General features: G+C 49.4%; 1 protein-coding gene across 7 annotated transcripts in view; it reads right to left on the bottom strand.

Moving 5' to 3' along the window:
- The window catches only part of Rgs6 (regulator of G protein signaling 6), a 586,626-nt gene that overhangs the window by 14,733 nt on the left and 555,755 nt on the right, over nucleotides 1–16,138 (bottom strand). For 5 of the 7 annotated variants that reach the window (XM_040275504.2, XM_078050459.1, XM_078050463.1 and 2 more), the window contains exons 16-17: nucleotides 14,007–14,096; nucleotides 10,124–10,177 (exon numbers count right to left, since the gene is read on the bottom strand). In XM_040275504.2, coding sequence (XP_040131438.2) covers nucleotides 10,124–10,177; nucleotides 14,007–14,096 — 144 coding nt within the window. Of the gene's footprint in view, nucleotides 1–10,123; nucleotides 10,178–13,939; nucleotides 14,097–16,138 lie in introns of all 7 variants that reach the window. The other 2 variants (XM_078050462.1, XM_078050464.1) reach the window with 2 other exon arrangements.

Genomic DNA, 16,138 nt, shown 5'->3' with positions numbered 1-16,138 from the left:
CTTCTTGGTGGTCTGCATGATGTCCTATAGACCTAGGAATTATTCAGGAAAGCTATGATTGAGGAGAGTAAATAATGGGGTCTAAAGCCATATCATTACCAAGGAGGCCTCCACCAACCACAGGACCGTTGGATCCTGATCCACACAGGCTGCTGGTTGATTCCTTTCTATAGTAGAGAGATGGAAGCCCTGGAAACTTCCAGCATCATCCAGGGTAGAATCCACCTATAACTTGTGCTGTAGATCACAAGGTTGGGTTGAGTTTTGTATTGGATGCTTCGTCTTCATTTCTCCACTTAATCTGCTCTGATGGTCAGGCCGGGTGTCCTGTCCTTGCTTGACAGTCTGTCTGTTCCCATTAGGCATGGAGGTTCCATGCACCATGCTCTTGGTGCAAAAGAGAAAGGTCAGAGGCATGGCATCCGATGCTTCTGCAGCCCTGCAGATAAGTACAGGTGTCCCCTATATCCCCTTCTCCCCCTTTTTAGACCCAGGCACTAACTGCATCTGACAGGGCTTTAAAGGAATGTCTGAGAGAACACAGTAACCATCAACTCTGACGGGGCTTTCTTTAGTTTTTAAAAATGTCTTATTAAAACTTTGCTGACTTTACCAAGATCGCCATGTTTAATAAGAGGCCCCGATGAATTTGAAAGCAAAAGATGAAGAGAGAAAAAAAGCCTTACGCTGTAATCACCATAATTATACAATCCCGCTATGAGCTGAAAGCAGCCCTGGTGAAGCCCGGGAGAGGCGGGAGTGTCATCCGCGATCAAGTTGGTTCCTAGGACAGCTGAAAAGAATATGACATGAAAGCCCTTACTTCCCGTCCCTGGAGTTGGGTTGAAGATGAGTCCCCCAGGCAGGGTCCGGGAGAAGCAGAGGCCAGGGAGGGCAAGTCCTCTTTTGGCTGAGGCCTCTGGGGCAGGTTCTGTTCCTGACCAGGCTGAGGTGGTTGACATGGGAGCCTGTCCACCTGGAATCTGCAAGTGGCATGGGGTAACAGGCAAACGACTTTGGTCATCTTTGTGCTTTCAACAGAATAACCTTCTGGATGGGAACTGAAACAGGTCAGGCCTCTGACCCAGCACCAGGGTGCCCCATGAACATGGCCACTGCAGGCTGTGGCCAGTCTCCCTGTGCCAATGGATGCCTGTGTCCTTCATTTGCTGACCTCATTTTAGGCATGCAGGGCAGAGAGCCCTGGTGCCCAGGGCTCAGCTGCTGCAGCAGCAAATGGTTTTAAAAAAGAGAGAGAGAGAGAGAGGAAAAAAAAGGCCAGGATGACATGTGAAGGGCAGTAATTCCACTTCTTGACAGTTTCCCCTGCTTCCGGTGTGACATCATTTGGTTTTGCTCCCTGAAGGCAGAGTCTCATCTGAATCCTCTGGGTGCCCCTCCTCCAGTCTCAGCCAACTCCCTCCCTAGAATCCACTCTCTTTTTCCATACCTTCTAAACTGCTGAACACAATATTTAATGCAGCCTAGAATTCCAGTCGGAAGAGATGATGGAATCCAGAGCCGAAACCCGCTTGTCAATATCTTTGACCACTCAGCTTCTAAATGTTAGGCCGGGGACCTTGCTGCTCCGTGGGGTGGCATATTCCACTGCTATGAGGGTAGCAATGGCTAGGGCAGTTGCTACCGTGAGAACATTCTTTAGCACAGTGACTTTCCTCGTATCATCTACACATTTGTTAGAATTTTGCCCCCTGGAACAATCCAGAAGTGTCCGCTCATTCTGAAAGACAAATGCAAATAGACTTCAGGGGGGCCAGACATCTCTGTCTCCTCCAGTCCCTGGCTTCCTCCATCCCTTTACTCACTCCAGTTATTCACTTCCATATTTTTTGTAGTTTATTAAAATCCTGGGTAAAAAGGGATATGGGGGCTTAAACCAAGGCTCCGCGTAGCTTAGATTAGTGCAGAGCAGGAGAACTCTCTCCTCTTCTTCGATTATTCTGCTTTCGATATCATAAACTAAATTGCTTTTTTTTTTTTAAAAAAAGTGGCCTCATCCTGCTTTTGCTTATATTAAGCTTGTAGTCAACTATAACCCCTGATTTTTTAACTTGGATTACAGTGAAGGCTTACAAACGCCATCCTAGAGTTGAATTATTTCTAAGCATCAATTTCATCTGGTTAAATTTTACCTGGCTGTTTTTGACCCACCGTTCCAGCTGAAAGAGATGCTTTTCAAAAATAATCTCATTATCTACCTCATGAGCAATACCTTCGGGGCATGGATCTTGGAATAGGCTTGGTATATTTGTATTTCTATCCAAGTCATCAAAAGAGGATCCTGGAGAAGGCAGGACCATGGCTGTAGGCCCCTGTGGCCCTCTATCAGAGATCGCCTTCCTGGTTGACACGAATTGATTAATTCACCCTCTCCCAACCATTGAGCACTGTGAATATTCTTCTTTTCCTGAATATGGGCAAAGGCAGGGCGGTAGAGGTGGGCAGCTGGTGACATTATTTTCAATCTTATTGCACTGATGATAGGTCACAAACATATTTTCTGGAGTAGGGATACGATAATAGGGTGACCGTCCTATAGTAAGCCAGGCATGGGGGCTTTGGAGAGTTCCTGCCCAAATATGACTCCGACAAGGCCCATTATCATCTGGCACAGAGTCCGAGTGGTTAGGGAGTGTGCAGAACCACAGCTATGTGGGCCCCGACATTGCCAGGGTAGCTGCATACTCCCACTCTCCTCCCCTCTTCCCATCCATTAGGAGCCACGAGCAAGCCTCCTTACTCTCATTGGCCTTCTGGAAAGCATCTCAGAGCTGAAATCCCACTGTGCCTCAGAGCAGCATCTTACAGATCATATCTACCCACGGACATGGACCCTGTCCTCCTTCTAGAATGTTGTCTTTCCTGACTCCCCCTGAACCAGGGAGTCTCATTCGCTGACTTAACAAAAGGAAGCACTCTGGCTATTTTCACTGTGGGGCTCATTTGGGGGAACTTCACAGGGGTCTTCGACTTCCAGGTCCTTTGACCTTGACTTCTCTGACTTCCCTTTCAGCGCTCCAGTTTGGGCAACAGGCAGAGTTGGGGCTCCTCTTGACTTTGGCGCTAGCTGCGTTGTCCTCTTCCTAGGACCTGCGATTGCGTAGCAGCCTGGCTCCCATCTGTGGGAGTCTTTCCCTCACGCCTCTTATTGCAGGATTGAGGTGGATTCTGTCCTCTGCCCTCTGCAGAGATGGCTGTCCTGTTTCCAAGTGGTCCGCCTTGCCTGCTGTTCATCCTGCATTCACCTTCACCCTCGGCCTTGTCCCTGGCCAGATGGGAGCCCACGCGTTCCTGTGTGACTGCCTGGGGACAGATACCAGGGAGGCTGCAGGCTGAAATCCCACAACCCTGCTGGCCACTTGTAAAGGGAGAGCTCCTTCTGGAAGGATGTCTTTCCTGAGTGGTGTTGGGGAGGAGGCAATGGATAGCAAAGGTCTGCGGGTCACCTCCCGAAATAGATCCCCACCTGGCACTCACACACACACACAGTTTGCCCCCAGCTTGCCTCGCGGGGAGACTGGCAGGATACGTGATTTGGATCTGAATCAGCGGCTGTAAACACACAGCTGTGCCCTTCTGCCTCAGAGGAGTTTGATTTTCACTTGACTGCTTGGCACATTGGGGTCCAGGGAAGGCAGGAGAGGGCCCCCGGTGGGGGACGAGGCAGGGCCAGCAGGGGGAGGCAGCGGGCAGCTGCTCCCCGCAGAGCCTGCGTGTGGAGTGGGGCTGGATCGCCACTGGGTTTTTCTCTGGGTGGACTCTTGAAGGGAAGGGCATTTCTGGCTGCTTTGGGAAGACAGGCTGAGCATCCACTGCAACAGCTGGGGGTTCCTCCTTCCAAGAGGAATGGCAGGGTCTGGAGCTGGTCTCCCCTCAATGACAACCAGACTCTGGATCTTTTCTGATAAATAAAAATCTCACCCCTCCCACGCCCTGCCGTGGAGAATCACTTCACCACCGGGTTCTACCAGCCACGCCAATTCTGTCGTTTTACATTTAGAGTTCATTTATGAAAATGTAGACTTCTATGTTTTCCTCTCTCAGCTACAAAACTAAAATAGTAAATATGTTTGTCCAAACCTCACCTGCAACCAGGACACAGAGAGAGGGACAGAGACCCGGGGAGCCTCCGCCGAGCACTGACCACAATGAGCACTGTCACTCATAACCTTTCCTCATCTCTAATGCAGGACAGTGACAGCTGGCCTAGGGTTCCCTGGGGAAGCGGCTAGGGTGGTAGCAGGTAAGCAGCAGCAACGCCGAGGCTCCCAAAGCTCTCATTTCATTCCTTCCCTTCCTCCTAGGACCCCCAGGCCCCATGATGCTTGGGGGTGATTCCACAGAAGCCACCTTGGGGCCTGCCCCTCTACCCAGCTGACAAAAATTCCCCTCCTGCCACACAGCACTGGGCATCCAGACCACAGGGGTGGGGGCCAGAACTGGCAATTGATAGGGCAGTGTCACATGTTCTGTTCTTTGTGTCCCTCCCTGTCCTCTGGCTATTTTCACCTGCCAGGTGGGTCCTGTCCTGGAGGGTAGGTAGCCTGTGGCACCTGGTTCTCCTGCCCAGTGCTTGTCTAGGTCTGTAAATAGAACCAGTTCTCTTCTCTCCAGGCTCAAAGCCCGGCAGACATTTTTGAATCAGGTAGCTAATTGGGCAGGAAGGCAGCTTCTCTCCAGTTCTTAAGGGATGATTCATTCAACTCAGAAATCCCAAGGCAGAGAGAAGCACAGACCTGCAGCTCACCCCAGGAAGAAGGGACTAGAGAATTTATCTAATCCACATCTTTATACAGAGAAAAAAAGCACGTTTCAGAAAGGGCTAGTCATCCACCTGAGGCTACCCAGTTAGCCAGCAGACACGCTGCCTGGGGGCTGCTTCCTGAATTTCACCACGGAGGTCCACCTCCATCTCTAGCCAGGACTAGGGCTTCATTGAGGCTGGGAGAGTTTGGCATTAATATCTCAGATCCCAAAGGGGTTATTTGGCATCAAAATCAACCCTGTGTAAAAATTTTCAGCCATTTTTCCCTTGCTGCTGAAAAAGATTTTTTTCAACTGAGGTCAAAGCCTCCGGGGGCTCCGCTGCATCTAGGTATTTGAAAACATTCTGCCAGGGCTTTCTGGCCCGTTCCCCACAACATCCTGAGGAGGAGGGGAAAACAACTCCTGGGGAAGGAGCCACAGCTGGGTTCATGGCCCTGTTGCCTGCCCCCTCCCTCCCCTGCCAGGCGCCCCAGACTTCTGCTTCTGGTCAACACCCAGCCTGGAGCTGGAAGTCTCTTCCTGCAGAGCTGCCTGGGGTGGGTGGGTGAGCTCTTGACCCCAGGCTCTCAGTACCTGTCCCTTGGCTTTAGGCTGGGGGGGGGGGAGGGGAGAGAGGGGGGAGAAGCAGCTGGCGCTCAGAGCTTCCTGTTCCCATCTGATTTTCCTGCCGCTCCCTTGGCAGGCAGGACAGAGATGCCATTGGTCATGTGCTGAGGCTGCCTTAGCTTCTGGCCCTGGCTGCTGCACTTCCAAGGAGCATCTTGGCAAAGATGAACCTCCATGTTCTGCCAGGAGGTGGACAAACACCTGGTTCTCATCGCCTCTCTTCTCCACGGCCCACAGTATGTGCTCAGGCACCAGCAATTCTGTCTTCCACCTTTGCATCCCCGGGCTAGAGCTGATGCCTCTCAACAGGGCAGCTGGGGTTTCAGGTGAGCAGAGGTGCCCAGGGAGGCCGATCACTCAGGTTGCCATTTCTCCTAACTTAACTGCCATCACACTCTGGCTTCTTCCATGGGACGGTGCCCAAGGGGCAGAGGACTTTATCTAGCTTTTCCTCCCCAGCTGGGAGTCCTCCCCAGATGGCATCAGCCATCCAAGAAGGGAATATCACATTGCTGCTACTGTGGCTTGGCGAAGGGCCCTTTGCTTCCTCTTGCCCTCCTCCCAAGCATTTCCCCTGGTCCTGTCTCCAGAGTTAGGCCCTGGGGAGGCCCCAGCCCATAGCTTGTGGTTGACCCTGTAGACTCTAGAAGCTTTTCAGTTCTGGTTTTCCATGTCCCCATTGTCATCTGTCAACCACAAACCAGGAAGACGGCAAAGACTGGCAGGCTGGGTTGGTACTGACCGAGCAGCAGGGACTGGGCCTTCATTTGAAAAGTACACCCTGTCCAGTCAGTAATGCCTACCGAAGAACCTGAACTCAAGACAAAAGGTGATGTAAAGGCAGCTCACAATGGCTCGCCAGGTGTTTACTGCTGGGGTTTTCATATTTCATAGCACTGGAAAAGGAAACTCCCCAGTAAGCAGGATAAAGGAGGGACAGGCTCTGGTTAACGAAGAGATCCAGCTCAACCTGACTGTAGCCATCTTGGTTGTGGCCACCATCTTGCATGCATGCCTGGTAAACTCTAACACACATTCTAATCCCTACAGGATAAACAAAGTTGTTAAGATAGTCAGCCAAGCATTTTGTGCTGGCCAGTGACGTTTGGACTGTTTCTTAACTGATATTTGACATGTTAATAGTTTTTGAGAAAGCCCAGGTACATTCCAGTGGATCAAAGACACCATTGTCTAGCTTAGTATATAAACCCTTTTCTCCTGCCCTTGGGTGTGGGATGTGGGTCACCCAAGCCACTGTCCATAAATACCTAATAAATTGCACTCTGTACGACCCTAGATTTATCCACCTCTTTCTTTGATCTTCTGACACCTTCTGTCTTTGGTGGCCAGTTCTCCTATACTAGGTTTTCTCCAAAGAGGCTCAGTTGGACTGAGGCTATGTCTCGGTGCTACCTAGAGCAGTTACTATGTGTCACGGCTCTTTCTGAACTATGACAAAGGCCACCATGTACAGTGGTGTGTGTAATTCTTGTACAAGGACAGCTGAAGGTCAAGTAGGGGCTGAAACCCAGCCTGTGTTTTGCTTGGCCAGCTGGGTACCAATGGGGTTGGAGTCCTGTTTTCTGTTTCAATAAAAGTATACTATGGGCTAGTTGCGCTTTGCCATGGACTTTCAGTCATTTGATTCTGAACCTGGGCCTTCACCAACAACAACAACAACAAAAAAGCAGGGTTTCAAGCAGGCTCTATGGTTCTAGTCTGCCAAATGACGCAAATTTTGGTACAGGGTTCTCAGACATTTTCTTGGCATTTTCAAGTCCTGGATGACTTAGAATGAAATTTCTATGGGAAGGAGACACTCCCATAGCACTGTCTCTACTGGGGCGGGCCAGACCCCTTCTGCATCCAAAGTAGCATAGCCCTCAAAGTTTCAATGAAACACTCAGACTACTTCTTAGGATCTCATATAACAGGGACACATCCACAGATGACATGGTACACTTTGAGACTTGGAAAGGACAATTTGTTCTTTCAGTTTTTCTCTTTTACCAAGAAAAGAAGGGGTATTGGCATGTTCGGGGGTGGGGGGGGTCATAGATCCAGATTCAGTCTTGACTGACTGACTGAGCTCTCTAACACCTGGATCAACACCTTCCCCCCCACACCACCATTAATTAGTCCTAAATGAGTCAGCCTCGTTCCTTGACCTGTGAGCTGCCTAGCTTCACTCTGCCTCTGTGCAATTATTAGCCCTACGAAGTAGATGGTCTTCTTAAACATCTTTCCTGGCAACAGGGGAATGGCATTAGCTAGCCCTTCATTTAGTTTGACAGCTTGCAGATGAAACATTTGTGCAAATTGTCTTTTAGAGAAACTGAACACATTATATATAGCATATTCAGAGAATGCCTATCAAATTGCAAGGCACCTAGTTGGTTGGTTATATTGGATTAGAACACTGGGGCAGTTGAGATCAAATTCTTAGGTTCCAGCCTTGAGTTGTATGAGAGATGACAATGTCCTACAGCCAGGGGCCACGTCCCCATACTTAGCTGTGTCTGTGGGGTTGCGGTGTTACCCCAAGAACACGGAAGTCCCTCTCTACCACTAGAATCCCAAAATATGAATACACCACTCATTATGGTCTCCTGTTCATGAAAGAGAAGCAGGGAATTAAGGACTATATTTTTAGAAGTTTGGGCCTTTTATCACATAAATGCCCCGAATCTCAGGAGCTTAGGGTATTTTTCTTCTCCAGCCCACCCTGACAACTTCTGTGCTTCTCAGACTCTTGGAGGGTGGCTGGTGCTTTCTTGTTCTGCTTTATTAACAGACCTTGGAGAACCACCGAGCCAACACTACTTCTGAGCTGAAGGAACATCAATAAACGCTCCTCATAGGACTTCACGGAGGCCATTCTTGCCTTTTCTGATACCCACTTCTCAGGAAAAGTAGCCTAAAGATGTTTGTGCACCTCGTCCAAGTACCAGGACTCCTCTCTTGACCTCAGCCCACACAGTCAACCTGAAGAGCACGGCTTTCCTGTCCAGAAACGTTCTGCTTTTCCTCTTCACAATGTACCTGAGAGTCCATGGTGCCCACAGTACATGCTCAGCTTGTCAACCACATCCCTGAGCATGCTCCAGACACTGCAGCCAGGCTTCAAAAGAGACAGGTACCCACTACTTTCTATCAAGCCATTGTGGGGCAGAGCAGTCCCATCAACCTGGCCTTGACGGCTGTTGCACCTTCTTGGTGTGGGAGGCCTCATGGCCTTGGAAAACCAACCATGAGGACAGATAAGGGACCAGCAGACCTTGCATTCTGCATGTTCTGATTTCTCATGAGGAAAGACCACAGAGAGGAAAAGATCAAAGAAGAGAAGGGATGAGCACCCATATTTTAATTACCATCTACCGGAATTATTGTGCGCCTATATCCAGTGAATTCAAAATAAGGTTTAAATGCAGTTCAAAGGCATACAGCTATGACAGGCAAATGACTAGGTTGCTTTCAACCTGGGATTCTTAGAATCTGAGTTAAAAGGATGAAATAAGGATACTAATCATATACAGTAGTCATGTTTTACAAGGACTTTCCTCTTAGAGGTGGGGAAACAAGACAAATTAGCTTCAGTGGGTTTGCACTCTTTGGGAAGGGAAATGTGGCCAGTCCCATGTGCAGAAACCCTGCTCCCTGACTGCCATCTTGTTTTTTTTTTTTTTTTCTAGTTTGATGTTAATGGTGCAGTCTGGGTACCATGAACTCAGTGGCTTGTTTTTGATGAGTCAGCGAATGAGCAGGATTGAGTACTTCCTGTTCACCAAGTCCTGTGCTCAAATCTTGCCCAACATGGAAAGGGGAGATGGGTCTGCACTGTTCAACAGACCATGGTATAGAATCCCCACCATACAACGCAGCAAGACCCCTCATCAACTCTTCTCATCTGTTACCATGGGTTCTCTGCTGGGGAGCTGTGTGGATCTCTACCTAAGCTGGATATGCATAAGGGAAGGCCACTTTTCTACAGGGCAGTGAACCTCTAGCCTGTTTTTACTTACTGTCAGAATCAGGGCCTGGGGAGCTTCACAGGGCCTTTCCCTGGAAAACTACCAGGGACAATGCAGGGACTTGGCTACTGCCCTCCTCTCTTAGTCACGCTATGCAAATGAGGTTGACAGGGGGCTGCAAGGGATACCGGAACTCATGCAGAGGCCACTAAGACACACACCAGCTAGATCACATTGCCAGAACCCATGCAGCATGGCCACTGTCTGCACACAGCAAAAGCCACCTACACAGCAACATCAGCTTGCGACCCACACCAGCGAGACTGTCAGAGTTCACAGAGGGAAATTTGGATTTTTTTTTTTTTAAATGTGTGATGGTTCTGAGCCAATTTGTTTCACAGAATGTTCAATGGCCTTCTCCCTGGGCTGCTGCAGAAGATGCACAAACCGCGCAGTCCCAAGAGGAGTGGAGCCCTTCCTCCTCAAAGCCCTGAACAGCAATCACAGGCTGAGGCTGGGCGGTCGGGCTGTGCACCTTCTGCAGAGGGAGCTGCCTGCTCTTTCACAAATCCATCCCTGGAAGAGAAGCTGCAGACACTCGCGAAAGAAAAGGGGTGAGTTGAGGGGAAAGCATTGGAGTCCCTCCCACCCCAAAGACGACGACAATCAAGAAAAGACAAAAAAAAAAAAAAAAGTTAAAAAAAAAAACAAAATCAAAACCAGAAGAACGCTGAGGGAAGAAAACCCACTCCACTTACCACACTGCGAGTGAACTTTTCTAGGGAAGTTCTACGACCTTGCTCACTTTCTGGCTTTAGGGGAGGAGAAAAAAAAAAAAAAAAGGTAGGGAGAAAATACAGAAAAAAACAAAACAAAACAAAAAAAAAAAGTCTTCAGCTTTACACGTGGTTTCCAAACAGCAGCAGCCACAGCTAAAGAACAAAAACCAAAGCCAAATGGGGCGAAAAACGGGAAAAGAGAAGCAGCCAAAGCTGTTGGCGGAGTCGATGGGAGAGACAGGAAAGAAGCCTAGGAGCAACCATGCTGCCTCCTTGCAGCAGTGGGGAGAGGGGCGTTTGCTTCCCCAGGGACTGGAATCCTGCTGTGGGGCTGGGGCTATAGGATCCCAGGGACCTGGAGCCCTGGCTTTGTACAGAGTGGCAGTTGCTCCTCTTGAGCCTCTTGCTCACTGCTTCCCCTGGCCACTCCCATGCGCAGGAGCCTTAGGTGCTGGTGGCCAGGAGGCTGGGGCTCCAAGTGGTGACACAGAGCAGACTAGCTCCGAGGGCTGGGGAGGTGTGTGCGTGTGTGTGGGTGTGGGGGGGGGGGTGCTGAGGGCAGGTCAAGAAGCAGGTGAAATCATCAACTCGTCTGTGAGTCTGGGTCAGGATCATTCTCTCTCTTGTGATTTTTCTGATCAAAGGAAAGTTGGCTAACTTCAGTGACATCCTAATGACCCTTCTTAGAACAGCAGGGTCTGTTCATGTCCTTAGCATTTTCAAAGGGCCTGGGACCTCAGAAGACAATACCATAAGGAGTGTACTGGACAGAAAATGCTCCCTGTGTACCCAGGCGGGCGATGCCTTTCCAGGTACACTCTCCAAGTGCTACTGGAGGCAGGGACCTCCCTGGGGGAACTCTTTGCTCAGGTTCCCAGGAAGGGGCAAGAGAAGCCAGAGCCTGTGAACATTCTCCCGAGCCTCGCTGCTCTCTACTACAGGAGGAGAGGTATGGGGTGTGCCTGACTCTCTCCCCAGGTTTCCTACCTGGGAAGAGTAAAATTCCACCCCAAATACCTGCTGGTTTATGCTAGAGCCCAGTTCCGGGGTCCTGAGCCCAAGGCTGGGAAATGCAGACCCTACAGTAGACACTCTTCAGTGGACACGCACCTACACCCAGCACATAACTGAAACCGGGGAGCTGAGGAAGAAGGCAGGTGCCTGTGGGTGTGCAGGATGTACTGAAAGCAGAGCGTGGGGGTGCGGGCCAAGGCAGCCACCTGTCAGGGTGGATAATGTCGGAGGGCTTCCTTGGCAGCCGTGCCCTGCCTGCTCAGCCAGTGGCCGGAAGATAGATATGAGGTTGCAGAAAGAAAGGAAAAAAAGAAAAAAGAAAAAAAAAAACCCACAAGTGACATGCCATCAGAGTTGGGCTGGGCTTTCTTCTCCTATGAGGAACTGAAGGACCCATGCCTGGCTCTGGGAACCATACCAGGACTCGACTCTGGGGCTACCAAGGGTAGCCCAGGTGACACACATTGAGCTCAAGTCAGCTGATCTGTATTATGTACCTATCGTTCTGTGCCCTGGCCACCGAGATGTTACAGAGGGCAGCTGATGGCCTGACTTCCTGGGTTCCTCTGCCTTGAACAAACACCCCTGAGCTACCCTGGAACCCCATCATCATGGGCACTTGATTGTCCTGGCGTAGCCCTCAAAACCCCGTTCACCTGCCCCTACCCTCACCCCTTAAGAACCTGGTTCTTCAGAGTCACTCCCCTTTTTAATTTTTCTTTTCTTTTCAGATATCAGAAAAGAGGAAGAACTAGGGAAGAAGGATCAAGAGGCGGTGCCTCCAGACTCCAACAGGGTTACTCTCAGCAGAAACAGGAGGCCAATTTGTACCCTGTCTTGGCTGGAGGTGGTGACTGTCACATACCTAGTATGACCTGAAGGTTAATATCACACCGTGAGCCCACCTTTGAAACCACAAGGTCCTCTAGGCCTACTTGAAGGTGCCGAGTTACAAATCAGATCCATGTCTGGAGGCTCTCAGGAAGAAAGGGAAGGAAAGGCAGGTTTTGTCACTGCTTCAGGAAACTCCTCCTCAATGTTTGGAAGGGCATTGGCATCTGTAAGGGCTTTCTGCCCCAAGAATATCCCTAATTCAAGGGCTGGGAGGGCAATAGTGATGAACTTCTAGTGTCTCATTTCTTGGGAAGGCTGTTGTCTCTTCCTACTGCTGGTGACTTCCCGGAGTTTTCCATGGGTAGGGAGGATCTGCAAGCTCAGGCAGATGGCTCACTTCCTGTTTTAGGCACATTCTCCCTTTGTGATTGCACCTGCAGGGAGATGGGACTGCCTCTGACTTCTCCCCTAGATGTACAGACAGACCCCACGGGTCAAACTGCTAGAGAGTTTTAGAATGTCCCCAAATTGTGGTCCGTTTAGATGACTTGGGCCTCAACAAATAAGAAAAACTTACTTTGACCTTCTCCCAGGAGATTTGGACTTGAGATACCAAAAGTCTCCATCACTGTTCTCTTTCAGTTCTTAAACAAATGACCATGAGAGCCATGTGTGTGGCGTCAGCCCCCTCCAGCAGAGCCCCTTCACTGACATCCTTCAGCAAGGGAGGAAGCAAAAGGCCAGGTTTTACATTTAGTGACATGGTGGCGGGGGAGTGGGAGCTAGTCGAGCTGGGTTTCTGACATTCTGGACATTCTGGAAGACCTGTTCTCTTTCTCAGGCTATCAGGGCTCTTTGGAGAATTACGGAGGGTCAGGAGAGCTGGATATAAATGCTCCCCCTAGACTCTGGAGTTATGTGGTACCAACCGGATACACAGAGAGGATCTGGGCACATGAGGTTGATGGAACACAGAGAGGGGGTGTGTGACTGAAGGCAGCCTGACAGAGTCTGTGGATGGACAGCCACACATGTGGGGACTGGGGTTGGGAGGATGGGAGGGGGCAAGACAGAGATGCATGTGCTCCTACGTGACATGGCATGGAAATTTGGGACTTGGTGCGAGTCGAGCCACACTTAACCACACATGGGCCTTAGCTCAGAGCTGGAAAGCCCAGATGGTGGGCAGGCATTCTAGAATCATGAGCCCTGTCTCTTGCCTCCCCTTTCCCTGCCCTGTTCCCCTCCTTGCTCTTCCTTTCCTCTTCCCAGAAACCCAACTGAGTTCATCCCTGCTGTCGTCCTGACCCCCTGCATGCTGAGGGTACCTGGGTTGGCCCCCAGATCCATGCCTCCAGGGGCCACAGGGCGCTATGACGTCACCTAGGTGGAACAGGAGGAAGGGGCTGGGATGCAGTTACTTCTTAGTTGAAAGAACAGGGAAACACTGTGGGGCAGTGTGAGGGCAAAGAAGGGCGTGTAGAGGAGGCACCAATACCCAGGATGATGTCAGATGCCAGGTGGCCTCCCCTAAACTGACCAGGCAGGTTTTCTACTCATGGTGGGGCTACCCCAATCCCTGCCTCACACTCACCTCTAGGCCGGTCAGGGAGGGACAGTCTGTGGGGAGGGAGCTGGACTTTGCAGTAAAGGGCTCTCTTTGATGTTGTAAGGGATTTTCTGGGGTCACTGTCACCCAGGCATTCCGTGCTGAGCTCCTGTGGCATTGGTATTTGGGCAGACTTCCCTCCTTGTGGGCAAACCATGCAGAGAGAGAGAGAGATGATGGGGACAGGGAGGGGGGATGCTACATCCTGGAGCTTGGACAAGGGTTGGGGTGGTGACAATCCTAACTGTTTTCCATTGAAGGGGAGCAGATAGAGAAGAGAAGGAAGGAAAGAAAAATAAATAAATAAAAACCCAAGGGATGATATTCTCATTTCACACCAGCAGCAAGCAGCAGGCAAGAGTCGATAGTGCTCAGGCAGGGCAAGCCTGTCCTTCCCAGAGATACCTTCTTCCTGGCCAGCAGCATGTCCTGGTAAGCATTGGACCGGAGGAAGCGGGCATAACTGTCACTTTTCATCAGCTTGTAGATATGCTCCTGGGGGAGGAGGGAGGCAGGGAGACACAAGAAAGAACTGTCAATCAACACTAAAAGCAAATTATAACCCAACTGATCACTTGTTTGGGGCAAGAAACCAAGGAACCTAGGTATGTTTGACAAACCTAAGGAAACTTTGTAACATTTCCTCCCTTTCTACACACCTATTTAAAAGCACCCAAAATAAGTAAATATAAGTAACGAATAAATACGTGAGTTATATTTTTCTCTTAGAGCAAGAGATCCTTAAGGATCATGTCCCAAAGGATTTGTAATGGAGTCTGGGTGTCATGTTGTGGTGTGTAATGATTAAAACCACAGGCACAGCAAGAAGAGGAAATAAACTGTAGATACACCCAACAGACTTGAAAGAACTGCAAAAGGAGTTATGAAGAGGGAAAAAGCCAATCCCCAGGTTATATACTATATGACCCCAAATAGAATTTGTCTTAAAAATGACAAATTATAGAAATCGAGACTAGACTAATGGTTGTAAGAGGGGAAGGGAAGAAAGAGTGGTCATATAAGGCGACAGGAGGGATCTTTGTTGTTGATGGGTGGATCTCACATCTTATACATGGGATAATGATGTGCACTATTAAATATACACATGGATCTATAAGTACAAGTAAAACTGGGGAATCTAAATAATGTCAGAGAATTGCAGACAGGTCAGTGTCACGGCTATGCAAGAAGTCATCGTGGGGGAACTGGAGAAATGGTACATCTCTACATTGTTTCTCACAAGTGCATGTGTGTCTCTAAATAAAAATAAATAAAATAAATAAAAATAGATAAATAAAAATGTGTGTCTCTAAATTAAAAGTTTAATTGAAATAAATGCCTCCCCCAGGCAATGATGTAGTTGGGTAAGTTTGTACCTATTATGGCCACTCTCTTGCCCTGGAAGGGAGCTCTTGGCAACCAGAACTTGGTCATGTGGGCTCATATTCCAGGCCTGAGGGTGGTATCCAGGAGGAGCAGGTGAGGCGGTATGGTACTTCTCCTGGGCTCCTACAGACATCTACATTCTGGCCTTGGCAGTAAATTTGACCTGTCCTCCAACTAAATCCTATAGGTGCCTGGTTCTTGCTGGCAGATTTAGCCTCATAAAGGACAGGAAAATCCTGGCCCTTGAAAATAGAGAACTTGTTGGTAGGGGAAAAAAAAAAGGATTATTGATCCATTGAAGAGGAATTTAGTTCAGTTGCACAGGAAAACTGGATTGTCCCACGAGAGGACCCATCAGGAGGAAGGGTGGGCCTTCTCTGGGGAGGGTGCGATTGTTAGCAGTTGGCCTAGTAGAAGAAGCATCTCTCCCAGGGTGCTCGCTGTTCAGCCTGTGAAGTTGGGCAAAGGCCCCGGTGCCCAGGAGGAATGCAGAACTGGTGAGTGAGGAGGGAGTGCCCATCTGAGAGGCAGGACTGGTGACTAGGGACCTCTTCCTTGGCTCTTCTTCCCAGAGGAGGGTATAGAAGGAAAAGGCTAAGACCTTCCACCAGTGTCCTCAAAGGTGTGGCTGGAGGAGGCTGGAGCCATGGTCAAGGTCTCTCTTCCCCGCTCAGAAGAAAGTGAAAGGATATTAGCCAAGATATGGAGTGGACTTGGGCTGATCTATCAGGGGCTGAGTGGAGAAAGGAACTGTGGCATATAAATATAAATACAGATATGTATTTATATTCTATCATAAACACTTAACAGAATACTACTATTCAGTCTTAAAAGAGAAGGAAATCTTGTCATGCACCATAACATGAATGAACTAGAGCGCAATACATTAGTGAAGGAAGCCAGGCACAGGAAGACACATATGGCAAGAGCGCACTTATCTGTAAATCCAAAGCAATCAAAGTCACAAAGCAGAGAGTAGGATGGGGGTGGCCAAGGCTGATGAGGGTCATGAGAATTGGGGGAAATTTGGTCAAAGGATACAGCATTTCTGCTTGACAGGAGGAATAGGTTCAAGGCATCTAATGCACATCACGATAACTATAGTTCTTAACAACATACTGTATATCGATTTTTAAGCATTCTTAGCAAAA

This window comes from Ictidomys tridecemlineatus, chromosome 5, assembly GCF_052094955.1.
Source record: "Ictidomys tridecemlineatus isolate mIctTri1 chromosome 5, mIctTri1.hap1, whole genome shotgun sequence".
NCBI lineage: Eukaryota > Metazoa > Chordata > Mammalia > Rodentia > Sciuridae > Ictidomys > Ictidomys tridecemlineatus.
Note: the sequence above shows the minus strand (reverse complement) of the source record. Positions and strands in the feature narration are given on the sequence as shown.